Raw genomic sequence first — 27473 nt, forward strand, 5'->3', positions numbered from 1 at the left:
ATGTCACATGTGCTATTTTAATACAAGATGCACCAATTTGATGCAATTCAGCATGGTCTGAAATTAATGGGTATATACCGGGCAGCCCATAAATCCCATTCCCATCCATCTATCTTATGTATCCAGTGTATCTGTGTGCTGGATGGGTAGGGACTTATGGGACACCCTGTAATTTGCGACATTAGTTATTTACTAAAGTGAGACACGGTGTTAATAACTATTAGAGCATTAGGCCGCTGGTCTCGGTGAATCCCACAAAACCGCAGCTAACCATCCCTCCCCCCACCCGACACGTGTTCGGCTGGACCCAGTTTCCGGTTGGCAGACCGGAAGTGGTCTCTCTCCATCTGTTCACACGTTGCGGAGATTTTTTTTTTACTGGATTCTTTCTTTATAGTTTGGCGCTCGGGGCCCGGGCGGTACGTGACGTCACTTCCTGTGGGCGGTGCTTGCTCGTGACTTTATCTGCTGAGGAGACTGACTGGGCCCGGACCTACAGCTTTGCTGAGAGCGGGAGGAGGAGGCAACGACCGAGCCAGCCAGGAGCATCAACAACATCAGCATCAACAACAATAACATCGCCACCACCGCCATGGCCGACAGCATGGAGACCGAGTCCAAGTACCTGCCCGAGCTCATGGCAGAGAAGGACAGCCTGGACCCGTCCTTCACACACGCCATGAGCCTCATCAACAGCGGTAAGCCCACACAGCATGGCGGCCATGGGGGGAGGGGAGGGTACACTGCCCGATACCGCCACACAGCCACCGATTATTATTATTATTTTATTATTATTATTATCTGTGACCGAGAGATGGCGAGCGGGGGGGTGGGGGGGGAGGAGGGAGCGATGGAGGGGGAGGGGTGGCGGTAAATAACCCGATACATGTCGCTATGGGTGTATAAAGCAGCCGGCATGGCGATATATTATATTATTATTATTCATAGTATTATTATTATGATGCAGTTAGTATCTCTCTGGGGTTGCTGTGCCAGGATGCGGCCAGTGTAGCTGTAACTGTAGTGAATGGGATCCCAGCATTCACATAACCGCCTGCTGACTGCACCGGGTTTAATGGATTCCCAGATCATATGGAGTTTCCCATTATTATTTTTATTATTCACAGTTTAGCTTGTTGCTATCCTGAATCCATTAATAAAATCCCTTTCATGTAAGGATGCTGTGTATGGCGTGTCGCCCCCCTGCAATTATTTAATGTCTGGGACACGGTGCGGCCATATATTGGAGCAATCTTCAATCCGTTATGGAAAACCATCCCTCGGGCCATGTTTCTTGACATCGTGAAATATACCATGGGAGCAACGTGGTATTTATCCCCCCCCCCCTCTCTTGGCATTTCCAAGTTTATGAAATAATGAAAATGTATAAATCGTGCAAATTGCAATGGACTGTCTAATCTATATCATACATGGTGCTAGCGGCCCGCTAAATGTATTTCTGATTTGAACTCCTTTACATTGATTATTAGGAAAACAAACTAATTTTAGTTGAAATACAGTGTTTGTACCATAATGGTCTGCTCGTCAAAGTAAACTGGTAATCCATGAAAAACGGCGTTTTACTTGCACATGTTATCTGTTTGATGTGATATGTATAATTTTTATTTATTTTTTTATGTTGGACTTGTCTGTTTGTTGTAGTGAACCCTTGCATCTCCCTCTCAGCCATTTATTTCTAGATTTTGTAAAACCTGTGTTGCACATGTCTTTATTCGGTAACCTTTTGTCCGTTTAGTATCTTTGAAAGTATGGATTCCTTCTGACGTTTACCAAGGCTTTCCAAGCACAAGGCGGCTTTGTTCTGTGTATGAGGCTGATAGATTTTCCACAACTCTCCGCCCTCTTGCATCTGCTCTTTGTGTGGGGGGTAGGATTTTAGGCCTAGTTCATTCCTAGCTGGTCTCTCTACATGTTGGTTTTATTGTGTGTGTATACATAGAAGGAATTCTGATGTTTTTGTGGTATTTTTACACTGTCTTCAGGATGTTCGTCCTTCTAATAAGCACTGTCCATTATTTCAAGATTCTGTGTTTAACCTCTTCAAATCTCAATCTTACACCTAATCCAGCAATAACACTCAGAAGGGCTTTTGAGAACTATGGTTACAAGCTCTACCTGCACACAACATTTCAAGAGACTACCTTACCGTAAAGGGTTACTACAAAACGCTATGACCACTTTACTGCTTTTGAGTTCTTATGTGCTGAGTTTCCATATGAAACGGTGCACATACAGAGTGCGGCTTCATCTCTATCTGCGTCAATAAGGTATCATTGACCAGCCTGGAAGAAATGTTCTTGGTAGCTTGGTGTTTGTTTGTAGCCAGTTTGGCTCCCGTTGCAATGGCACACAAAATGATGCCAGGCAGCAAATGCATTATTCCATTACCCCATGTCCTTGCTCAGCTCTCTCTGGTCAGGGGGAATAACATCAGAGGCGGTGGATCTGTCTACAGGTAGAGATCTTGGTCTTAAAGGTGCGAGATGAGCTCTTCGACTTTATTTTTTAATGCGGAGAAGGGGAACCAGCAAATCAAAGTATACTCTAACATATACCAGTGATTTTATGGAATTTTGTTTTGTGAAATAACTGCAAGCCTCAGTCTTTACCACACAAGCAAGTAAAATTCACTCGCAGAAGAGAACGTGAGCAATATGGTCAAAAGGCTGCATCAGCACACCACATTTGCATAGCGTGCTGTAGTACTTCATGAGTGAGGGGTATCCCAGAATGAGTTTATAAAAGTGACTTTCTATTCTAAGTTGGCACTATTGTAAATAATGCAACAAACACCCATTGGCTATCAAGCAGTCAATTCTATACATGTTACCACACATAGAGGGTCGTTCATTGACAATCTGCATCTGTCTATGGCATCTCTGCAGTAGCCAGATGAGACTTGGTGCTCTGCGGGGACCCAGCTAAGAAACATTTTCTCATTACCAGGGAACGGTGCAGTGCATTAGGACACGTAGGGGTGGTAATACTTAAAGCAACACTTTAACCCCTTATGGACACATGGCATGTGTGACATGTAATGAATCTCTTATATTCCAGAAGTTTGGTCCTTAAGGGGTTAAAGTGGTTCTGTCACATTTTACGGAAATTATTTCTGAAAAGGATTTTCTTTGAAATTCCAGCTGATGGGAACAGACATAAATTCCTGTGTCGGGCAATAGATGCCTAATGCATCTTAATGTGTGAATGCAATATAATTCTCACAGGAATCCAACACCCAGTTTTGTGTACCCTGGCATGAGTACAGTAGGGTTAATGGATACTGGCAGGTGAAGCCGTCAGGATTTCACGCATGACAAACTGAGGCATGCTGGAAAAATAACAGTGGACTATTAAGTAGGGATCAACCGATTTATCGGTTTGGTCGATATTCAGTATTTTCTGCAATATCGGCAAATAGACATACCAGGACTGCCGGGCCCATGACAAGCTCGGCAGTCCAGGGAAAGCCTGCAGCAAGTGCTTACTTGCCTTCCCTTCAGCACCCGTGTCTAAATCTTGCGAGTCCCGCGGCCGTCAGAGCGTTGCCACAGGTTACCATGGCAATGCTCTGCGCTGCACACGTGCCGTGAGATTTACACAGGATACCTGCTGTGAAGGTAAATAAGTGCTTGCTGGGGCCCCTCTGCACAGTACATGTCACAGGACCACCAGGGAATGCTATATCCCCCCTCCCTGGCCAAGTAAGAAGCAGAGAGGGGAGGAATAAAAAATGCCCCTCCCCCCAAATTACTGGTTAGCAGTGTACTTAAAATGTTTCCTTTTCTCTCTGCAGAAATTGAGAGAATGAAAAAAGGCGGTGAACCCAAGAAGGATGAAGATGACACTTACATGGATTTGTTCTCGCACAAAAATATGAAACTTAAAGAACGCGTTCTGATACCTGTCAAATTATACCCAAAGGTGAGGCTTAGTATCATGTGAGATACATGTATCCTACTAAGAAATCTAGTGAATACATTTTTGTCTTTCAAATTTATTTTCTGACTTTTTTTCCCCTTAAATTATACTAGTTTAAGGTATGCAGTGTTTTCTCCTGCACAGAGCTGCTGATGGTTTGCCTTATTGTGACTTTCTTAATTGTCACTTTTGAAGCTGATGCTGCAAAATTTGAATTTGCTTTAATTTATTTTTTAACATTTGGATTTAATGTTACATTTCTTATCCTTTTAGTTTAACTTTGTTGGAAAGATCCTGGGTCCACAGGGTAACACCATTAAGAGGCTTCAGGAGGAGACTGGAGCCAAAATTTCTGTACTGGGAAAAGGGTCAATGAGAGACAAGGCAAAGGTATGTAGTAGGTTCTTTTCAGTAGTAAATTAGACTTACATTTTTTTTTAATGACTCAATAGGAAAAGAACGTTTGTTGCAAAATGTTTTACATGCTGCAGTCCCTGGGCACCAGACTACCTAAAGGTGTCAACATCTTAAACTGTTTAATACCAAAAATGCCCTCTGAGTGTCAATCTGTATTTATTCCTTTTCACCACCTTCCAATGCTTCTCTTCTTTGCTCAGTACGACAGCAGGACAGGCATGGGAAAAAGTCAATGTAGACGGGTACACGGAGAACATCTTTGGTGTTACTGTGTACAAATCAAGGAACTATAGGAAATTCTATCCTTGTGAGGGAAAGCTCCCTTAAAGAAACACTCCTCAGAGGAGACAATCACTGTTTAGTAGATGTATGTCCATTTTCATTGAGGGCCTACCCACATTTATTTTGTTCTTAGTGCGAACATTCTGGTAGAAAGATCAATCAGATGCATCTCATTGATAAGCCTCTGATTCAGAGATGTCAGTATGTGCATGCTGCAGGGAGGCAGCCAGAAGTGACACATGAGTCAAGAAAATTTGCAGCAAAGTAAAACAGCACTTTCTCTGTGACACATGGGAGAATGCCTGCTACTTCTGCATGGTCAGAATAGGCACTAAAATAGGAAAGTGTCATGCACGCTTCAACATGCATTATCAATATATATTGGGAGACCATACAAGAGATTTCCATAACTTGTAATAAAGTTTGACTTGTGCTGTCAGTTTGTCCATAATATAGTTATCTTTTATCTTGTGTATCATTTTATCCCAGGAGGGTTAATCTTGTAACCAATTTTGGGCAAGAGCGCTTCTAGTGTAATCCTGCCTTATTTCTTTTCATATGAAGTTTAAAAAAAAAAATTGAATCTATCTGGGTGTCTCCTATGGGAAAAAATAGGATGTTAATTGCAGATTTCATCAGAGAAGAGTGCCACTCTAGTACCACATATGGTCCACCACAAATGAGGATATGTGCATTACTATAGTGCCAGGAGGCCACCGGTGCACTTACCTCAAGGGGTTAATCCATTCTCGAACAGTCTAACCTTAAAGTTGCCTCCACTGCTGATCTCCACTCCCCTAGGCAGGGGCGCCACTGACTAGCTATGAGTGATCAACTGATGCTCTGTCAGCAAGAGCCCCTGCCCAGCAGCACTCCGCGCTTCCTGAAAGTTATATTTCAGAAGCCAGTTGCTGTTTGGGGAACTGGAGGTTCAGTTTGGGGTTTAACCCACCCTTTGGGGTAAGAGTCTATCCAGTGGTCTCCTGGCACCCTAACTTTATTTAGCCTAGACTGTCCAATAAGACTTAAATAATTAGTGTCTTATTATGATGATATTGGACATGTTACTTAACGTTTTAATTCATAACCTGTTAAACTGAAATTAACTGATGCTGGAAATTTGATTCTTACTGTATTGTTGTACATAGTAATTGGGCCTTGTTTTCTTTTGTGGGATTTTTACATGTTTTGTTTTTTCCTTAAAAATTTGAGGAGGAAGAACTTCGCAAAGGAGGTGACCCTAAGTATGCCCATCTGAATATGGACCTTCATGTGTTTATTGAAGTCTTTGGCCCACCTTGTGAAGCATACACCCGTATGGCACATGCTTTGGAAGAGGTTAAAAAATTCCTTGTTCCGGTATGTATAAGGGGGTAGGGGTCTAGCTTTTTATTACAAAAAAGCAGTGCCCTGCTCTCATTTTTCCAGTCAGTGCAAACCTTTGTCTAGTTCTTGAATGTTCGTATTGATAATATACAATTGAAATGTTCATAGTTTATAAACCTCCATGTTGGTACCCAGCTGTTGAATGGAAGTTTTATTACACATTCTGGTTAACCTATGATTTTATTTCCTGATCTAGACTTGAGCCCCCACAGCATTGAATACATGTACTGTTGACTCCTTGTGTATTCGGGAGACTGATTGCATATTGGCATGTTATTTTGAATCATTCTAACTCCTTGTCATATTCAGCAACTAGATCTTTGTATAATTTGTGACACGAACATTGACCACCAACACTGTAATTAGTCTTTTATCTCGGTCACTGGAGCTTTTCTAATTTTATGCAAAGATCCCTATTGTGGGCCATGAATTCAAAATCTGAATGGGACAATACTGTTATGCATTGTCTATCAGTACATAAACCCTAGTGATTGCCCTCTTTATTTTCTGACCCTACCTTTCATCCATGAGCTGAGTTTTTCTTACTTTGCAGGACATGATGGATGATATCTGTCAGGAGCAATTTTTAGAACTCTCCTATCTTAATGGAGCTCCCCCAGAGCAAGCCCGTGGGGGAGGAAGAGGTGGACCGGCTAGGGGTAGAGGAGGACCGCCACCCCCACCTTCTGCTGCTCCTCCATCAAGGTAATAAATTACACTTAAGTTAATTTCTTGGGTGGTGGGGTTTACATGTTAAATGAGACCAGTACACACAGAGCACAATATTAACACATTGGAAGGGTACTCTTATTACTGCTATAACTCTTAACTTTAATTGGTTTTTGTTTTAACTTTGTGCAATATTAGCCCACTAGGGAATGTGAGGTGGACATGGGTAGTTTAAAATAAAACCCACTCCCCCTCTTTTAAGCACATATTACTTAAAGGACCACTATAGTGCCAGGAAAACAAACTAGTTTTCCTGGCACTCTAGGGTCATTAGGTCCCACTCACCCTCAGGGCCACAATCCTGCTGGGCTGAAGGGGTTAAAACTCCTTCAGCTACTTGCCTTTTTCCAGCGCCGGGCTCTCTTGGGGCTGGGGAACTATCCTCCTTCTGCCGACGTCTGCTCCAAATGCGTTTTGTGCGGCAAGAGCCGCATGCATTCAAACTGCCCATAGGAAAGCATTGCTCAATGCTTTCCTATGGACATCCAGCGACTCGCAGAAGCGCCTCTAGTGTAAACAGTCATTTCTCCGAACACTGCTATGTTTTCAGCTGCAGGGTTAAAACTAGAGGGACCTGGCACCTAGACCACTTTATTGAGTTGTGGCTGCAGCTGTGGGGGACTAGAAGTAAGTAAATAACACTCTTGTGTGTATTAAAAATACTATAGGTACCAAACTACTTTCCATTATCTGCCACTCCAAATAGGAGTTTTAAATAACTTTGTTTATGCAGCCATAGATACACCACCCTGCATGTGACTAGTACAGCCTTCCTAAACACTTCCTGGAAAGCGATCTACTGTTTAAAATGTATTTATTACACATTCTGTTTAATTTAGAAATGGTAATTCGCAACACCATGTCTGTTAATGGCCTTCTAAACATTACAGGAAGCACTTATGTGTAATTTTAAAGTTCAATTTATAGAGCAGGAGAAACTTCTAAATAAAGTTAACATATGATTGAAAATGAAACCTTGGGAATTGTGAATAGGGCTGCATGGACAAACTAAGTGATCGATAAGACTGCAGGGGCATGACCCATACACCAAACTTGCTTCATTTAGCAAGCTATAAAGGTGTTAATGCCTAAAGTATCTCTATAATTACTTGGGTGGAGGCATATTTACATAGCCCCTCCATCACTCATGTTAACAATATTTGTTTGTATTCCTAACATTTTCATCATTCTGTTCAAAGAAAATGTGGGATGATCAGAAAGCTGTCATTTGTAGTATTTCAAACTGTCTGGACTGTGAGACCGTGGTCTTGTTCAAGAGTCTTTAAGGGTAACTTTTGACAAGTTTCTAATTTTTCATCTTCAGGGGAAGGGCTGGACCCCTACGTTCTCTTGTTCCAAGAGGTGCTCCTGGAAGAGGTGCAATAACACGTGGTGCCAGTGCCAGTCGCAGTGTGGCTCCTGCTCCTGCAAGTAGAGGCACACCTGCTGGAAGGGCACGTGGTGGCTCCATCCAGAGGATCTCTTTGCCACCTCCAGCACCAGAGTCTTATGATGAATATGTAAGTAATTGCTTCTGAAAATACTTTATTTCACTTACTGTTTCAGCTTAAGCTAGGGTTAAGCATAGTGTTTTTGTGCATTATCATGGGAAAGCAGTTTGTCTTGGCTTTCTAATGAAAGTTGCACTTGTGTCTGTAAATAAACATATTCATATAGTTGTGTTGGCAGTGTTTTCAAACTCTTATGTAAGCGAGAAATACTTTATGCAGATTAAACTCTCCTACAGTTTGTAAAGTACTGCGCCTCTTGGGAGTAATGCATGGAATCTGGGGTATGTTTGTGCTGGCCAACCCATGAAACTCTATACAAGACTTACATTTTATAGACTGCTTATCTTTTAAAAAACTTTAAACATCTTGACTGTTGTAAAACTCTCCCAAAGTGCAGAAATGAATTATTTGAGACTTATTTATCAAGTCCAATATGCTTGTTACTTCATTTTTTTTAATTTTTTTTTTTTTAGGGTTATGAAGATTCATACGCAGACCAAAACTATGAAGGGTATGAAGGATATTACAATCAAAACCAAAGGTAAGAAATATTTTGGGGGCAATCAAACTAAGATATTTGCAATGTGCAGGCTAGTAGGAATGCTAGACAAAGATTTGTAGTTGTGATGTATTTGTAAGTTAGTTTGGTAAGCAGTTTTGCAAATGATTTGGTACATAATTGATATAAAGTGTAGACAAAGATGGTGCTAAGAATGGGGGGGAAATTCCAAATGTATATTAAGGAAAAGCAAAATTTATGGACTGGATTTGGTTGGCTGGCAAAGGGGCTGGATTGAATGCAAGTTGATGGCAGTGGATTTATGTTGTAATTGTGGTACCTGCTGACTGGAATTTAAAGTTTGGTATGAAGCCACCATAGTGGTAATAAATTTGCAGACCCTAAAATTACTATTCCATCACTTGTTTAAAAGCAGGTAAAGCGACTCCTGAGGGGGGTAGGCACAAAAATACGAAGGGGTGTTGTACTCTAGGGAAAGTACATGTTTGTGAGAGGTTGGTGACTTGTTCAAATAGAACTCAATGAACAGGTTGTGAGTGTGGAGAACTATTTAATCTAGCAGCCCTTAATTTATCAAATTGTGGCTTTTGTGGAGAAGGGCTGAGTGACCATTTGTGGTCAGTTTGACTTCAGTGTGGTTTTTTCTTTATTGTGGTTTCTTGTGCTTGTGAAGCTGATCAGCTTCTGTCAGAATTTGTAGTCAAGGCAACCTAGAGATTCACTTCCTGCATATATAGCAGAAATGTTTAACACCTCCAAAGTCTGGAGAAACTAGAGGTAGGAAAGCCTAGTGAAGGTTAATGGTACAGTGACTTGGATTATTTAAACTTCCTGTTAAAGCAATGTAAGTTGCTGATGCATGTTTCCTTGTATAGGTTTTGCCTTTAAATGGTGAACAAAGATCATGTCAGGCCAAAGCATGATTTAAGTCTTTACAAAACTTTGTTTTGTTTTTTTCAGTGATACAGAATATTATGATTATGGCCATGGCGAGGGGCAAGATTCATATGAAGGTTACGGTAAGTCAGGGCGTCTGATTTCTGAAACCACTTTAAATTCTTAGTTGTGTAACTTCCAGTATCGCAACCCTCCATTCATATTCCTTTATGCAGGGCAGTTGTTTTGCACCCTGAAGTAAGGAGTTGCCATTTAAAGCAGGTGACTTGTAGTTCCTTTGTTTGGCAACCTATGTGCACTTGCCGCCTCAGTCCATGGTATTTAGTAATGAACAAAAGGGAAGCCCCTAAAAAAAACACTTGGAGTTGCCTATTGACACTTATTGTTTGCTATTTAAAGGTCTTCTGGGAGAGTGGGCCTCAGAGTAGACTTTTTCACACAGGTTGCCCATATTATTTGTTGCTTTTACATGGTGTTCTTTAAAAGGTACAAATAGCAGCTATTGCAAGAATTGAGTTAATAAATGCCTCAGGTCTCTAATCCTCAGCAATGAATTTGAGTGTCATCTAGAGACCATGTTATTGGAAGGAAAGTGTGTGGGTGTATAAACCTTCTTAAAAGGGTAGGTTCAGTACTATAAGAATGATGCGAAAAGCTTTGTATAGCACATGTCTCACTGATGGGCCTCAAGGATACCAGCAAACAAACAGAAAGCAACTTCTGAAAGGGCAAGAAGGGAGGAGTGGTGGGCTTTGTCTGTGCAGAATTAGAGAAATGGCCAGAATGCCATATTGCAGCAATCTGAGAATGAACAGATATGCATGTTACAGTCATCCTAGTTACCTTTAACCTGTTAACAAAACAAGTGTGTGCTTCCCAAAAGGTGGCATGCAGGAAAGATGTTACTTACAGCTAGTGTTACACCCTCTGGAAGCATGATTGATGCTCTCAGCAAGACACAGGGCTAATGGAAAGAAGTTTAATTATGAGCCTTTGATAAAATAAAGAGACTAAACACTTGATTGTTTAAAATGAGTCAAGCCAGATGGAAAATTACAAAACAAATATCTGTCAATCAAGACAGGTTCCTTAAATGCATTGCAATTTAACTGTATCTGCAGCAGATTAATAGAACAGCTTCCCTCATAATGTCTTATAGACTGATACATGAACAAAATAGTGGCCTCTGGATCTAACGAAGCTAGACTGAAAGGGGGAGTAAAGGGAAGTGGATGAGATGGTAGAAATTTTTTTCCCCTATGAATGTATCCCTAAAAGTTATTCCAAACGTATAGCATGCATTAAAAAAAGTCCCACTTAACAAAGGATTCCATTACAATATGGTGTTCTGATGCCCTCTTATTCAGCATGGTATGAGGCATATGTTAAAGAAACATTCCAAGCACCATAACCACTACAACCCGCTGTAGTTCTGGTTCAGGAGTGTCCTGGTGTGATCGAACATTAAATGTAACTGCTTAAGGCTGTGTACCTAAGGGGCCACTGGGCACTAGTCTTCACATCCCCTGCTGACAGAAGCACATGCCTGGATCTTTAGTTGGCATCTCGAAGACTTGCCGTGATGACCACTATCATGCAGTGAGCATTGCTGGGCTTGGATCAGTGGCAGATCCTCCAGCTGTAGAGGTGGTGATGGTGGGTGCCTGGCAGTCACCACGTAAGTTGATAAACTATTCTTAAACAGTTTGACTACTTAGGCTGAAATTGTATTCCTAGTAACATAACCACTACAGGGGGTTGTAGTGGCCATCGTGCTTCCTTTAATCATATTTTAAAGGGCTAGCCAAGCAATTGCTTTATGGATCAGTGGCAAACAGAATTTCATCAAGCAACATAAGTTTTATGTCTGTACGATTTTGCAGTTGATCTTCCTCGGCTAATGCTTGTGTTTTTTCTTTCCCTAGGCCAAGATAATTGGAATGGCTCACGACCCTCTTTAAAGGTGCCGTCTTCTCACCCTGCGAAAGGTGGCACTTACAGAGATCATCCCTACCGGCGCTTCTGAGTCTGGACACATCCAACCCATTAATACTGATATCTTGTGTCCTGGGACTTCCTGTTCCTTATCCCATACACAAGTAAATTCTGTGCTCTGATCCCTTCCATCTCCTCAAACCTTCCCTCCTGAAATCCTTCTCATAGGACTGCTTTTAAATCTGACATCCAAACTCTTTTCGTGGAGATACTTAGACCATTTTTTTAAATTTTATTTTTTTATTTTATTTTCACTGTTTAAACAAAGTTAAAACTCCAAAATGCTTCTCATGTAAAAAGTTGTTAAAATGTAGTATTCATAGTGACTGCTCCAAACTGAAGTTTCTTACAAAATATTAAATGTTAGCTGTAGTTTCACTGTTCCGAGCTAAGCTGCATTTAAAAAAACAAACCTTTTTCTTTGAGCTGGTTAGTGTAATTAGCTGTAATATTGTATGCTGTTTAAAACAAACTTTTGACTTTGTAATCTCCTTTTATGTTATTAAATCATATGGATGGATCTTTGCTAATGTTGTCTTAATTTGTAAATTCTCAAATAGGAAGGTAAAATACAGTTCAAATAAAACTAATTTGGGTTGTAAGTTCTAGTTCCAGGCATAGTATGATATTGGGTGGGATTTCAAACTTGAACAGCTACTCATTATTTTAAGTAGTAGGTTCTTGATTGATAAAGTTCTTTTGAACAGTGTCTTAAATTTGCATAATAATTGAACTTGAACAGTATTTATATATGGAGATCTAATAATTGATCTCCAATTGTTTAAAGAGCTTTATTCTGACATCCGCTCTACCATCATTCTTTTGGGTTACATGAAACGTTTTAATCAAAATAGTTAACTTTATTGGTTCTAACAAAAAATGCTGCCCTTGTGTGTAGGATAACTACCCCATTATGTATTGTTGTAAGGAGTATTACTGCCTGCCTAAATAGGTAACTTTCTTTCTCCATCTGTACTGACATTTGTCCAAACTTTTTTTTTTCAGTTTGTTTTTAATAAAAATATAAACTCTGCTTTGTAACTTTTTTCTTCTCTTAAATTACAAACTTTATGTGCAACATTGGAGAGCAAAAACCTTCCCTTCACCATTTTAAACTTTCTTTCTAGGTATTCACTCTTATATACTGCCCACAAAAAGTAATGAGACCTAAAATTAGCATTTCCTCAACAATTTAATCTATAAAATGTGCTACAATAATTGCTTCTAAATTTGCATTGTTACAATATTATTTTTTTAATTTGGCTTTTAGTTGTGATGGGCTTTTTGTAAGAAATATGTATATTTTTATTTTTTTTCCCAAAACTTCAAACTGCTCATCATATAGTATATATTTTACTTATTTTTTTGTACATCACCCTTTTGTCCAATACTTTTATAGAACTTTGATTCTAAATTATCTGCGTTAACAAATGGTGAAACTTTTATTTACGCTAAGGGAGGTTTTTGTTTGGATACCACTGTCATTTATTAGACTGAAGGAAGGGACTTTTGAGTCCCTTTTAAGATGTCTTAGTGCAAGCATATGAAGAGTGGTTATATGGTGTAATTCTGGTTACTAAAGGTGACCCCAAAAAAACCAAATAAAAGTAATAAAAAAAAAGCAAGGACAAAATAAACTTGTTATTTGTAGTCTTAACGGGATAAAGGCCGGAGATTTCCCACTGGGCTGTGGACATCGTACAAATGCCAAGGTTCCCAAACCTTTATAAAGAAAAGAAAAATCCTGCAAGACACTCAGGATGTGTTAATCATGCATCGCAAACAAGGTAACAGCATTCCCTAATACTGCTCTCCGCACGCTAATGTGTCCTGCGCAGTCTAACCATCCATGATCGTTCCTTCAGTATTGGCATCATGGGCTCCTGAGCTCCTGCCTGCTGGTTTGTGGTAACAATCTGGTTAAACTGCGCAGGCAGTGAATGTTAAAACTATAATATCCCATTATAAACTGGCAGCAGATTTATGTAATAACTTCAAACCTTACAAAAAACAGCTTTAAAAAGCCATTCTGTCTAAAATAGTTATAACATTGTATCTTTAATGTAACTTCTTAAAAAGTTTTCCAAGTTGCCTATAATGTTAATAGCTTTAATTGTACAACTATAATATCTGCTCAGTTCTTTAAAACCAGAAAAAATATTCTCCCCAAACCCTATCCTCTGCCAAACTGTCTTGATGCATTTCCCTCCTTGTTCTTTTCAAACTTTAAATTTCTGGGTTATTGGGTTGGCGTCAAAGTTACAGAACTGACATTTCGTTCTTATTTTGCAGGTGATGTATGGAGATAAGATCAATGTCTGACAGGTGGGTTTTAGAACTTTGTAAAACTGTTCTTAGAGCCATGGATTGTATGCCTTTTTATTGTTTTTAATACTTTGCTTCATAATCTAGTCCAGTGCAACCCTCCTAAAGATGTGACTTTGTAATTCCCCTTGAAATATTTCTCTGCAAATTACATCTTTCCTTTGCATTTCTCCATTTTATCCAATGACCCCACTACGACCAGAAATTGCGATCTTACACTAGGGTTCCAGTGTCTCAACCTTTTGTTCTAACCCATATATTTAACTTTCTTTTAAAAGGAGTTTTCTCCACTTTTTTTTTTTAAATATGGTTACAGCTAGGCCAGTGGTAGTCCATACGAACTTACAAATGTCCTCATTGTTACCGGGTGCATCTATAGAATAGCTTTTATAAAAATGCATTTAGATGTGTCCTATGGTTCTCACTTTGTTTAGTGGTATTCATCCAAGAGCAGTGATAAGAGATGCTGCCAGTGGCTAACTGAGCCTTGACAAGATAAAGTCCAATTAATAACTGGCCTCCATTACATAGAGCAAAGGAGCAGTGATGGGCTGTTTTTGACACGCGAGGTGCAGATTCCATCAAGAGATGGAATAAGAGGGCGCAAATAAGCAGAAGATGACGACGGACCCATAGACAACATTATGCAAAAGAACCACTAAACACAGCTGTGGTCACTTAATATAGCGGTCCCTCTGTGTTTTTTTTTTTTTATTTATTTAATTTTTTAGAAACTGGCACTATTTTGGTCACAAGATCCATTTTTAATTTTTTAAATACATTTTTTCCTCTTCAAAGCGATGCAAAGCCAGACCTTTTCACTGTCTGGTCATTACCTCAGGATGTTTGATTAAAACTGCATTCCCTTGAGATTTTATCTTTCTGTTCCATGGAGGGAGGACGTGTTCCAGATGGGCCTTTCAGACCTTTCATTGGTGAACACTGGATTTTAAGGGGAAACAAATGAAAACTGCTGTTAAAGGGACACTTTGTCACCCAAACCACTTTAGCTCAATGATGTTTACATAGGGTTAATCCAACCTCTAGTGGCTGTCTTCCTGACAGCCGCTGGATGCGAAATTTGCATCCAACGTGCAGAACGTTCATAGGAAAGCATTGACAAATGCTTTCCTATGGACTGTTTGAATGCGCGCTGCACTCGCCGCGGATGCACATTCCGCTCCACACGGGGGCTGCCGTCGGTGGGGGGAGGAGAGGTCACCAGCGCCGAGGGAGCCCGGTGCTGGGTCAAGGTAAGCTGCTGAACGGGTTTTAACCCCTTCAGTGCCAAGGGAGGGGGACCCTGAGGGTGGGCGCACTTAGGGCACTATAGTGTCAGGGGAAAACAGGTTTGTTGTCCTGACACTATAGTGATCCTTTAAACTACAATTTGCAGCACTCTTATTTTTCAATTAATGTGTGGGAACAGTGTTCCATTGGGTTTATTCCAGCTTTTATAGCTGGTCATTGTGATCGTAATACACAGGGATGGAAATAAAAGTGATGTAGACCCATGTCATCGACATGTAGGCAAGAAGCACCCGTTGTGCTGGAGGAAGTCACGCACCCTGTCTGACTTCCTCCAGTTCAAATTCTTGTTGCCTTCATGCAGCCCTTGCCAAACAGTCATACCTTTCCTCCATTAGCTCATTCTCCCGCAATCCCAGGTGTCTATTTAATACCTTTTAACTCGCTTCTTTGTCCTGCTGTGGCCACTCCCCAAACTAACCTTACAGCTGATAGCTTTGCATGCTACTTTACCGACAAGATTGAACAGCTAGGGAAAGAATTCTCACCACCTTGCCCCTCACTGCTCAACCACACCTAGGTCATGCCTATCCTTTAGACTTTCTCCCAGGCTACTGAACAAGAGGTTGCTGCGCTTCTCCCTTCCTCTCGACCTACCACTTGCCTGCTTGATCCTGTCCCTTCTCACCTTATCAGATCTCCCCCCTTGTCTTCTGCTTTCCTTAACACACATCTTCAACTGCTCTCTCTCTCTTCTGGTGTTGTCCCTGCTGCCCTTAAATTAAAAAATTGAAAAAATTTGACCTATTTCCTAATAGGTCTTCCCACAAGTCGTATTGCCCCACTACAGTCTGTAATGAATTCTGCAGCTAGAGTGATTTTCCTCTCCTGTTGCTCCTCTCACACACCTGTCAGTCCTTACATTGGCTTCCTGTATCCTATAGGAGTCAATTCAAGGTACTAATCCACACCTACAAAGCACTGACCAATTCTAGCCCCTCATATCTCTTCACTGATCGCAGGTATGCCCCTTCTTGTTCTTTCTGCTCTGCCCATGACCACCACCTGTCCGTTGCTCGCACCTGTACGGCCAACTCACGCTTGCAGGACTTCTCGCAGGTGGCTCCTTTCCTTTGGAATAGCCTGCCTACGACCATCAAGCTCTCCCCTAGTCTTCAATCATTTAAAAAGTGCCTCAAAATACACCACTTTAGGAAAGCTTACGGCCTCCCAGAATAACCTCTACCTCACTTACCTGTCCCTTGTTCTGTCCTAAAGGGCAACACTCTACTCTCCTCCAGCTCTGCTTCACTCTACCTTGTTTGACTGCTACCTCCTGTCCTGTTGGGTTTTACACCCCACCTCCTATAGACTGTAAGCTTGTTTGAACAGGGCATTCTTCAACCTATTTCTGTAAAGCTTTTGTAATTGTCTCATTTATTGTTAATCTCCTCCTTGATAATATTGTAAAGTGCTACAAAATATATGCTGGCACTATATAAATACCAGTAATAATAATGTCATTGACCACTTTTTTTTTTCTTCACAAACGTCTGAAACACTCTTCACAAAACCATTCTATGATGCTTCATAACAAATCCCATATACTAGTCTCTATCTTGCTATTCTGAGCATACCCTGCTCAATTTATTTCCTGCTCCTTCCCTGTTAAACACATTATGATATATTCCCCATTGCTTTCCTGCAGGCAGTTTCCATACATCTTTTGACAATTCTACCTTTTAAAAAGGTGCTTTGGTGCTTGTTTACCCTGGCAAAACATAAAAGAAACATGATCACATTGCAAGCTCCCTACGTATTTCTAAATTTCTTTCATTCATACCTTGCCCTGCCTGCTCACTCCAAAAATACTTCTATTCACATGCATGTGTGCGGCTCAGCCACGGAGTGAGCGGAACTACAAAGCAACCTGTTTTTAAGAAGGAAAACCTGTAGTAAAGATATCACTACCTGTTTGTAGTCTGTCTGCAGCTCACACACTGCTGTTATAGTGTGAACTCGCCATACATTTCATAAGAAAGTGAAGGCGTGTGGCCAAGGAGGCAGGCTTATGGTTCCTGTAGTGTCCCCTTTTAAGATCTAGGCCTGGTATGATCAATAATACCTAGAAATCCTGTGAATATATCTTTCCTATACATAATTTTCTCAGTCATAGTGGTAGGATATTATGGGTTAACCAGTCACAAAGTAGCAAATGGTTCATAATTTAACCCATGTCTGCATTCATCATAAAGTGATCTCTATAACCTCTTGTTCCAGCATGGAATGCCATGCTTATTTGCGACTGTTAAAGTATAAATTTGGATTCTTTCCTTTTTTTTGGTGTAGATTATTCCATTGTAGTACTTTAATTGAAATGTTACAAAACTAGACAAAACACAGAATCCATGCAGCCATTGCTTTCTAAGCGTGCACATCTGATGCATAATTTAAATTTTTTTTTTTGTTCCCAAGTTTACTTGGCTTGTATTTACAGATGCTTTATCAGCCGCATTATTCAGATATATATTTTTCTTTTACATGCTAATTAATACTGAAAATTTGTGACCTTGTTTCTTTAGATTTTGAAGCACAAATGAAGGTAGAGCTGCTCCTTTACTCTGACCGCATCTAATAAAACAACGTAAGTTCTTGCCAGAAGTGTAGATTAAAGGGACACTATAGTCACCTGAACAACTTTAGCTTAATGAAGCAGTTTTGGTGTATAGAACATGCCCCTGCAGCCTCACTGCTCAATCCTCTGCCATTTAGGAGTTAAATCCCTTTGTTTATGAACCCTAGTCACACCTCCCTGCATGTGACTTGCACAGCCTTCCATAAACACTTCCTGTAAAGAGAGCCCTATTTAGGCTTTCTTTATTGCAAGTTCTGTTTAATTAAGATTTTCTTATCCCCTGCTATGTTAATAGCTTGCTAGACTCCGCAAGAGCCTCCTGTATGTGATTAAAGTTCAATTTAGAGATTGAGATACAATTATTTAAGGTAAAATACATCTGTTTGAATGTGAAACCAGTTTTTATTTCATGCAGGCGCTGTCAATCATCGCCAGGGGAGTTGTGGCTAGGGCTGCATAAACAAACAAAGTGATTTAACTCCTAAATGACAGTGAATTGAGCAGTGAAATTGCAGGGGAATGATCTATACACTAAAACTGCTTTATTTAGCTAAAGTAATTTAGGTGACTAGTGTTCCTTTAAGAAGAAAACACATCTAATTACATATAAACTTAATGTTTTGTGGAATATTTTTTTTTTTTTTTCCCCAGTGTGGAGACGGCTTTGTGGAGTGGACATGTTAATCTGCCATCTTGAAAGTACTGTCAAGAGGAAATAAGATCTCTTCAAACAAAATTGTGGTGCCTTGTAATGAGTTGGTCATTTGGCAGATATCTAACTTGGTATGGTTGCCTGAAGATTTAAAAAAAGAATCTTGCTATTCTTGGTTTACTTTAGTCAATATGGTTAGATCTAAAAAAAAAAAAAACTACTATACATACTTTTTACTCTAAAGTAAAACTTCCAGTAATTTTGAGTACTGGGGTGATTTCGTTACTTTGTTAAAATTGTCATTGTTGAAATCACAGTATATTCTCTACACTATAACCTAAATCTTAATGTATTGCCAGTATTTGTATAGTCTCATTAAAATGTTTTTTTTCCATACCTCTTTGTTTGACTCTGTTTTCGTCTGAATTTGATTTTGTATTCTATGCTGTGACACTTTCAGGTGATTTTATAAATGAACTTTAACATTAAACTTAACAGCACTATTACCTTATGAGATCGATGTATATAAATTGGGAAAATCATATTAAGGAAAGAAATGGCACAAAATGGTATTTCTTATATTTAGATATAAGACAAATGGCCACTCACAATTATTGAACTAAAGTACAGAAAACATATACTACAAACATGTCATCAATTGAGGAAACCAATTGTGTGGTGGTCCAATGAAAGGTAACATCTAGCACCGGAGAGGAAATGTCACTACTTTTAAACTTTTTTTTTTTAATTTATTTTTGTAGTGCAAAGATGAACGTACATGTTGAAGACAGAGTAAAATTACATTGATACAGTATTGCGTATCCAGTTATAGTTTGTAGTAACATTGCACTCTTTGTTCCCGTGGTCTATAGTGAGGTGTCTAGGCTTAATCTGTGCTGTAAATACCATATTCAAAGGGGCTGTGAGGTGTTCAGCGGGTTTTTAGGTTAGTCTTTTTTGCGTGGTGGTGCCCGGGGTGTTGTGGGCAGGTGCTTCCATCCCTAGGGCTGTGTAGAGTGCATTGGGCTCCGTGGGTGCCTGGATTGTATGGGTAGCTCCATTTTGGGTGACGAGTAGGGTGCCTTGTGTTCCCCAGCGGTACGGCACTCCCCATTTGTCTGCACCACTGCAGTGTTGCTCTTGTTAGGTCTTGAAAGAAGTTTAGTGAGGCGTCCTCAAATTGCAGTGGGGTTTTGCCTCGTATTGCCGCCATTATATGGCCTTTGTCATTTGCTGAGACGCAGCGGATGATTACATCTCTCGGCTCAGGGACGGGTGACCTGGTTATGGTGGGGAGTCGAAATATGCCATCCAGTGTGGTTTTTTATTTTTTTTATTTTTTTTTGCTACCGCTGATGGGAGCAGAGCTGCCAGTAGCCTCCTGACAGTGTGGGAGTTCTTCAGCTCCCACCGCCGCTGGTATGCCTCTTATTTTAATGTTGTTCCGCCGTAGTTGGTCTTCGAGGTTTGTCAGCCGTTGTGCCAGTGCCTGGTGGTGATTTTTTGAGCTGTTGTACTGGGGTCTTGAGACGGGACTTTTCTGTTTGCACATCCTTGATGTTTCCCTCCAGGGCCTTGATGCGATCAGTGTTTGCCTGTATTTCCGTGCGTACACGTGCAAGGTCGGCAGCCATCATTTTGTGGAGGTCTGCGAGGAGTAATTTAAGGTCACCTTTAGTTGTCGGTGCCATGCTGTCCTGCTGTAGGCTTAGGGATGTCTCAGGGTGGGGTGATTGCCCGGTTTCCCTGTCTCCGCTCTCGGTTCGCGGTAGCGGGGTCACTGTGGTGTAGGTGGCCTCCGTTGTTGGTGTCTTTGGGGCTGCGGGTTTCTGGAGCATAGCTCCTATGTCTGTCAGGTTTTTGTGTCCTGCGTTTCATAGTTGAGTTGTCTGGCAGCGGGGATGACCAGAGCTGCTCCCGAGAGCCTGTGCTGTGTACTCCGATGAGGGAGTCGAGGAAGGAGTTTAGGCCTTGAGGCGTCTGATGGCGGCAGGCCCCAGACTTGCGCTTCTGCTTTTTCCCCAGGGTGTACTGAAAGGGCATCTGTCGATGCGGGACGGAGTCCTGAGTTCAGTTTTCGTGGTTTTGTAGTTGGATGGCGTGTCGGGTAGGAGATATTTGGCAGATTTTGTTGGACCTGCGAGGAGCTCAAAGAAATGGCGACCGTTCAGTTTCATGCATTCTTAAACTGTGTTTTTTATGACCTATAGTGGCGGTTCCTGTAGGATGTTCTACTCTCTGGTGGATGAGCAAGTTTAGAAATGCATGTAAATTTATTAAGGCATACTCTTCATACCTTGAATATCACTCTGGCACCAGTTCTTACTTGTCCTGCTTGTGGGACAGATGGGTTCCCTGTTTTTGTTGGTTTGGGACATGAATGAGCTGCAGGGCACCTGATTTTTATATGGCAGGCACACTTGAGCTGAATTCAGGCCAAAGGTAGGCAGTCCCAGGAGGCGTGCCAAGAAGAGTCTGCGCATGGTAGTGGTACACTTGTCCAGGCCATGTTTTTGTTCCATTTGGGGTTCCAATAGCCCTGCTCTGAATGTCCAATAGGAACTGTTTTTTTGGAGCAAAATTTTAAAACCTGCTAGCCTGTTTAAAGCTGTGCAAGGGTGCTGGTCAGTACACTGATCTCATATCACCATAGTTTCCCTTTAATGTTTTGTTGACTAGAACCTGATTGTTAAGACAGTGTTCACCAACAGTCCAGGACTTATGTATTTCATTGTTTTTATTCCAATCTAGACACTGACAAAACATGGACTGTTTGTCCCTGAGGATTAGGTTGGGGAACACTGTTAGAGTGATTGGGCAGTGAATTAAATCTTCTCAGAAACCTCAGATTGGCTAATAAATGACATGACAGAAGTCTTGAAGCTGGAACATCATCAGTTACCAGCAGGTCAAATGGCTTAGATCCTGCACTGTAGATACAGCTTCCAAGTCTGATTTGTGCAAACTGCCCTTTAAAAGACACAAGCTGTTTGGTTCTCCATTAGATGTGCCAGACATCTTTCATTCCTCAAGACATAAGGTTCTTGTCTCAGCTAATGGTTATTGTAATGTAGTTTTTGCAACTTTTGCAGACAACCCTGTGATTCCAGGCTCAGTGATGAGCAAGGCAACAGGCAGGACACCCCGAGGAAAGGATGCCCGAAAGAGAGAGAAGATTGCAATCATTCCTAAATGGGAATGGACTACTCCAGTCCATGGCTATTAAATACGATCAATAATGTATACAAGATCAAACTTATGGAAAAACTAATTTTTTAAATTTTTGTTCAACATACTCCTCTCAGGTAAAGCAGAGGCGTTACTGACTGAATTACTCATTCTTCAAAAAGGCATAATTGAGCGCTCCAAAAAGAAAACCATTTCAAGGGGCATAAAGTTGATACTATTCAGTATCAAGACAAGTAATTTTGTCCTGGTTTTACAGAATGTGAACAAGTGCATACCTTGAACTTAAAGGGTGCCCTTCATGTCCTCGTAGCAATAAGTTCAAGAAAATATCTGCAGTCAAGACGTGAAGGACATTACATTTACACTGCAAAGCCCAATCTTTTGTCCACTGTACAGCTTCAAGAATTTTTACATTATTTTCCCATTGGCAGCTGATCTTGGAGAAAGGGTTATTTCAGTTGTACCTTATTTAGACAATTGGTTTCTGAAAGCCATCTCAAGTCTTCAACTTCAAAGCAATATTACTCACTTTGCAGACCTTGCAGGAACATGGATGGCTGATCGACTAGGGGAAAAAAAAATCTAATCTCCTCTCCTGCAACAAGAATTTTGTTTCTAGGTCATAAAGAAAGCATTGAATTGGTTGAGATCCTCAATTCTGATGTCAGAAAAGTAGGTGGATGGGGGCAGACCCTGCGCAGTGGACCCACCTGGTGCTGAAAATGAGGTGAATGTTCTTATCTTTTGAGGGGGCAAGCCACCTAAAAGGTGGTTTTAACACTTTAGGGTCATGAATACACGTTTGTGTTCCTGATCCTATAGTGTTTCTTTAACACAGCAATATAAACAATGCTTTCTAAAAAAAAAAAGCAACAAGGTGGACTTGCATTACACACTAATAGTATACATAATCTGTCCAATATTATAACACCAAAGTAGTCCAGACACTCAAGGACTTCATACATCAGCAGGTTTATTTGGAAAAACATGACCAATACGTCCCTGAAGGGACGAAACGGTGCTGTATCTGTCATGTTTTTCCAATAAATCTGCTGATGTATGAAGACCTTGAGTGCATTGACTACTTTGCTGTAACTATATGGATTAGGGGTTTGCCAGCCCTGGGTACAGTGCACCGAGGTTTTTTTCATGTCAATATACCTAGCAAAAGTCAAAAAGGGGATACCTCTAAAAAAAAAAAAAAAATCTAGGCTTAGTGATAAGTACCAAATAATAATGATAATTAAAACAAAACACAAACCAAAAGCACAGACAATTCTCATTTCGTTTAGGGAGTAGTAGTACCATGTTCTCCAAATAGGGCCTAACTAACAGAACCTCCTCAGACAAGCCCTCTGCCTTCAATATAGGAGGTAGAGCTGCTTTCTCAGCGGTTTTCTCACCAATAGATATGCAACTGGGAAACACACAAGGGGAGTCTAGTTTGCTCACAAATAGCTAAGAGATTGTTATATGGTGTTGCTGGAATTACAAATCATACATGACAAGCATACATGACTGAGCAGCTAATTTAAATGGATATGATATGTTGTTTAGAAAGAGTTTTAAAGTTGAACTCTCATTGCTATCAGAACCCCCCCCCCCCCCCCCCCCCCCAGCACACACAACACATAATACACACTGCCACACATATTGAATGATGCTTACAAATGATTACATTTAGCATTCTGTTCTAGCCACCCTGCGGTGCGACAATACCAGAAGCAAGTTTAGACATACATGTATACAGTTTTGTGACATTTGAGATAACAGCACATTTTTATATTTTCATAATCTAAACAACAGGCTAGTCTGGTGTGAGAACTGTGGTGTAAATAAAATAAGGTAGGCTAAAACATTTAGATCTTGTAAACACGGTGATAGTGGCTAAGTAAGCCTGATATATATTGCTGAACAGGGTAGCTCGTGGTGGGCAATCTTGTCTGATTGCCGGGCTTAGTGTGGGTGCACTGTTTTGCTAGTCAGCTGTGTCAAGTGGAGCTTAATGGTAGCCTTTAGCCCATCATCTACATTTTGTGTTGTGACTCAGGGACGCGTTGTTGAGAGTGAAGGAGTGTGTAGTATGGGATGCGGTATGAAGATCTGAAATACACAAATGATGCATACAACTACTCGTACCTACCCTGGAGAATAAAATTACAAGAAAAGGGGTTGCTTCACCTGAGTATCTGGGTATGTTCAGCCTGTGTCCCTGTTCACAGAGCTTACGTGGAGTCGTAGGAACCCCTAAACAAGAGGGGAGGGGGTGTAGTGTACCTTGGTCTGGACAAAGGGATTATTGGGGCTTTTGTTACAGGTCTGTTTTTGCGAATTCACCAAGGGCTGCTACACCCGTGTGTTGGTTTGCGGTCTTTGAGCTACTTGTCCGTGGGCCATCTTTAATGAAATGTGGGGGATAAGTATGAAACCATCTAAAATAAACTAAGGAACTAAAGCAACTGTATAACAAAAGTCTAAGTAGGAGCCTCTTAGAAATCAAGTCACTGAGTTCCGTCCTCCGGCAGGAACAAACTGTGTGACATTCGAGACGTCCCATGAGTGGCCAGGTAGGGCCTCTGGTGGCGTATCTGTCAGGCCATGGGAAGCCAGGAATCTTGTTGCCTCTTTGGGTGCCACAGGTCTGTAGGTCTTATCCGCTGTAAATGCCATTTAAACCCTTGGGGTGGACCAGCGATATGCAATACCCGCATCTTGCAGCCTCCGGGTAATAAGCCGCATGGCTTGTCTCCATTGCAGGGTGGAACTGGTGAGATCTTGATAGGTCAAGTGGTGCGTTTCAAATTCTAAGGGTGCTTTTTCTCGTAGTGCCTGCAGTAGCACACCGATCAGGCACTGCTGGAGGTTGATGTGGCTGAAATCGGGTGATTTGACACAGATTGAGCGCTTAGAAATGGCATCTGCTCCATCTTGTTGCTTGGCACCGCCCCCTAGCCACCCTCTTTTTGCTTACTTTTCTGCTGCAGTATGGTGGCTTCCAGTGAGGATGTGGGTTTCCCCAGGGTTGCATACAATACTGAGCCTTCCCTGCCCATTCCCTCTTGTGCTAGGAAGAATTGGGGGCAACTGTGCCCCAAACCCAGCAGGTGGTCTAGCTAGTGAAGATACATACACCTCCCCAACTTGCTGTATAGCACCAGCACACCCTAGAGCACAACTGGGTCCCTTTACAAAGCACTGGTTGTTACCCTCTGATGGTGGCCCTGATTGCATATTTGATTATAACATTAGTAACTAGTGTTAACCATTTTGTTATTTGATAGTCTACATTCCTTTTAAAAGAAATTAGCAAATTATCTACCAAATGCAGTTTCATACAGTCCCAGACAGATTATGTATTGCTAATGAGTAGAGTCACTTTGTAGTAGAATTGTCTGAATAATGACCAATCTCAGTTGGCAAGGAGAAACCAGATCAGAATGTGTTGGTCAGAAGAGTATCCTTTGGGAATACATGCTATGCACATAAAAGAGAATGAAAACTGTCTGGTAGTTCCATGAAGCAGAAAAGGTCTAAAGGAAACACACTGGTCCCTGCCAACAAATGTTTCCACTACGACACCTGTTAGGTTGACACAACCTCTTAGCAGCAAACTGCATGTAGAGTGTCATACTCGCGTCATTCCAGCATTGTCATCAGCATGGACACTCACCTGCTAACTCACACCATCCCTGCATCTTTTTGGACACTGATCACTCCAATTCTGCATTGACGTATGATGCTGAGACATTCCATTCCGTAATTCCTGCGACCTTGTCTATGTACCTCTCAACATCTCTGGAATGATGCAAGCCAATCACAAATGTTTTAGGGCTATATAAATCCATCCTTTCATGCTAGCCTTTGCCCCATTGTGGTTTCCCTTGTGGTTGTCTGAGAGTGCATTTATTACTGCTTATACTAATTCCCAGTTTCTAATTTTGGCTTGTCTTTACTACTCTACCTTCTGAGCTTGATTTTGTCTATCACTATTTTGACCGAGTCTAAACCATGGCCTCTGCTAGTTTGACTTCTCTATTTCACTTTATTGCTGTTTTAAGTTAAGCCTGGCCACCTCTAAAGACTGGAAATATATATATCTATCCTCTACCTTGCTAGTTCTGACTTAGCTCCATGTGCTGGGCCACGTCCTACAGTGAGGGGAAAAGTATTTGATTCCCTGCTTATTTTGAACGTTTGCCCACTGACAAATAAATTATTAGTCTATCATTTTAATGGTAGGTGTATTTTTTTTTTTAATTCTTTATTTTTGCAGTGCGTATATTGGTCACAGGCATACATATGGTACCCCAACGGCATTCCATATGCAGGTTATCAAGACATTAGTTACAGTGGGGGGTAGATAGACAATGTACTTTTTTTTTTGTACATATCACGTAAAGATAGCAAGCTAATAGGTGACGCTTTGTGGCACAACATGCGAGGTTAGAATTGCGAGTAGTTATATACTAAACAGGCTTAACAGTATAAGTCTAGAGTATCTGTTAGAACTAATTGCAAAGCTAGTGTGGGAACAAATAGTAGGGTAGACTTTCTGAACTGCCCCGGCAGGCATTCTAAATGTGAATTCGCATATAAGCAACCAGTGCACAATTTAGCTTATAACAATAAAGGAAATAGATAGTGAGAAGATAAGGCACGTTAGTAGAGACGTGTTCAGCTTACGGTCTAAAATGCCGATATAAGTCAATGTCCAGTATTCATGATGCACGCTGTAGGAATAAATGCCTAACTGAGAGAAACAAAAACTTAAACTTAGCATATAGGGCGTATAGGGCATATAAGCCATTGGGTTTCCGCTTGTCCATGTGTTAGTAATGTTACTGTTCAATATGGGTCTTGTACCGTTGGTATCCGTAAGTCAGTGGCATGGTGTGGTAGGTAGTCAGTGATGGTCACAAGGGTCACAGCCTAGTGCTGCTGGAGACCAGACCTGCAGTGTGAGTCCATTATCAGCCGATGCCGGCGCTTGGGGGCTCTTTGTGGCTGTCGTGAGGTGGTGAAAAGGTGATCTGGCAGCGGATCTCACATGGGCTGCTTCCTCGCTCTGGACCTTGTGCCCTACTGGCCGCTCGTGCTGCAGGGGTGGGTACATAGATGGCTGTTTGACGGGGGCGAGGTGCGTCCTCTCTCCAGCCCCGGGCCGGGATAAAGGCCAACATCCTTACTCCACGGACCCAGGCATTTCTTTGGGCTGGGTCCATCCCATGGTGGGAGTAACGGGGGGAGCTGATGGTCTGCCGCCTTCTGTGGTGGCCATCCCTCCGTCCATGTGGGTGATGCCTCCGGGTCGTGCCCTTGGTGGCCCTCGGCCCAGGTGGGCCAGCAATGTGAGGTGCAGGCTTGTCTGGGTGCATTAGGTCCGAGGGAGTCATCCTCACCCTCCGGTTCTTGCCACCCCGTCCTCCATCTTGAGGATCAGGCGCCATAGAGAATATGTGGGTCTCTAGTTTGGCCCATAGCTGGTTGAAGTGCTTGCTTAGTGTCTGCATCATGCGGTCCACAGGGCAGGTTCACGCTGTTCGTTTGCCGACTCTGCTGGCCATGTGGTAGTCGCCATTTTGGGTCGGGTCTTGCACGTGGTGTCCACCATGTTTTTCTCAGGGTGATTCCCTGGTGCTGGGTCGTCGCTTGTGTTTGCCGGGATATCCCCCGCCGGCATGGGGGGGGGGAAGGTAGAGTCCTCCGGGGAGACCTTTGTCCAAGAAGGCTGCTGCAACAGAGGGATCG

At 41.6% G+C, this 27473-nt stretch overlaps 1 protein-coding gene and 1 long non-coding RNA gene across 4 annotated transcripts; both read left to right on the forward strand.

Annotated features, from left to right (window-relative positions):
- Window positions 1–390: 390 nt before the first annotated feature.
- Window positions 391–12088, forward strand: KHDRBS1 (KH RNA binding domain containing, signal transduction associated 1). Of its 3 annotated transcripts, none has more exons than XM_063456093.1 (9): window positions 391–698; window positions 3815–3942; window positions 4213–4329; window positions 5851–5997; window positions 6602–6729; window positions 8078–8273; window positions 8738–8805; window positions 9745–9803; window positions 11607–12088. In XM_063456093.1, exons 1-9 carry the CDS (start codon window positions 593–595, stop codon window positions 11705–11707), a joined length of 1050 nt encoding a protein of 349 aa, XP_063312163.1. In that variant the 5' UTR covers window positions 391–592; the 3' UTR covers window positions 11708–12088. The 3 variants fall into 3 exon arrangements, with proteins under 3 accessions (XP_063312163.1, XP_063312154.1, XP_063312171.1); XM_063456084.1 differs by having other exon boundaries at window positions 392–698; window positions 6578–6729; XM_063456101.1 differs by lacking the exon at window positions 9745–9803 and having other exon boundaries at window positions 392–698; window positions 6578–6729; window positions 11607–11700.
- A 972-nt stretch (window positions 12089–13060) lies between these two features.
- On the forward strand, window positions 13061–18697 carry LOC134592761 (uncharacterized). Its single transcript, XR_010089345.1, has 3 exons — window positions 13061–14001; window positions 17832–17897; window positions 18543–18697. It is a non-coding gene; the product is annotated as an uncharacterized LOC134592761 (long non-coding RNA).
- The last annotated feature ends 8776 nt before the right edge of the window (window positions 18698–27473 follow it).

Source organism: Pelobates fuscus, chromosome 1 (genome assembly GCF_036172605.1).
Source record: "Pelobates fuscus isolate aPelFus1 chromosome 1, aPelFus1.pri, whole genome shotgun sequence".
NCBI lineage: Eukaryota > Metazoa > Chordata > Amphibia > Anura > Pelobatidae > Pelobates > Pelobates fuscus.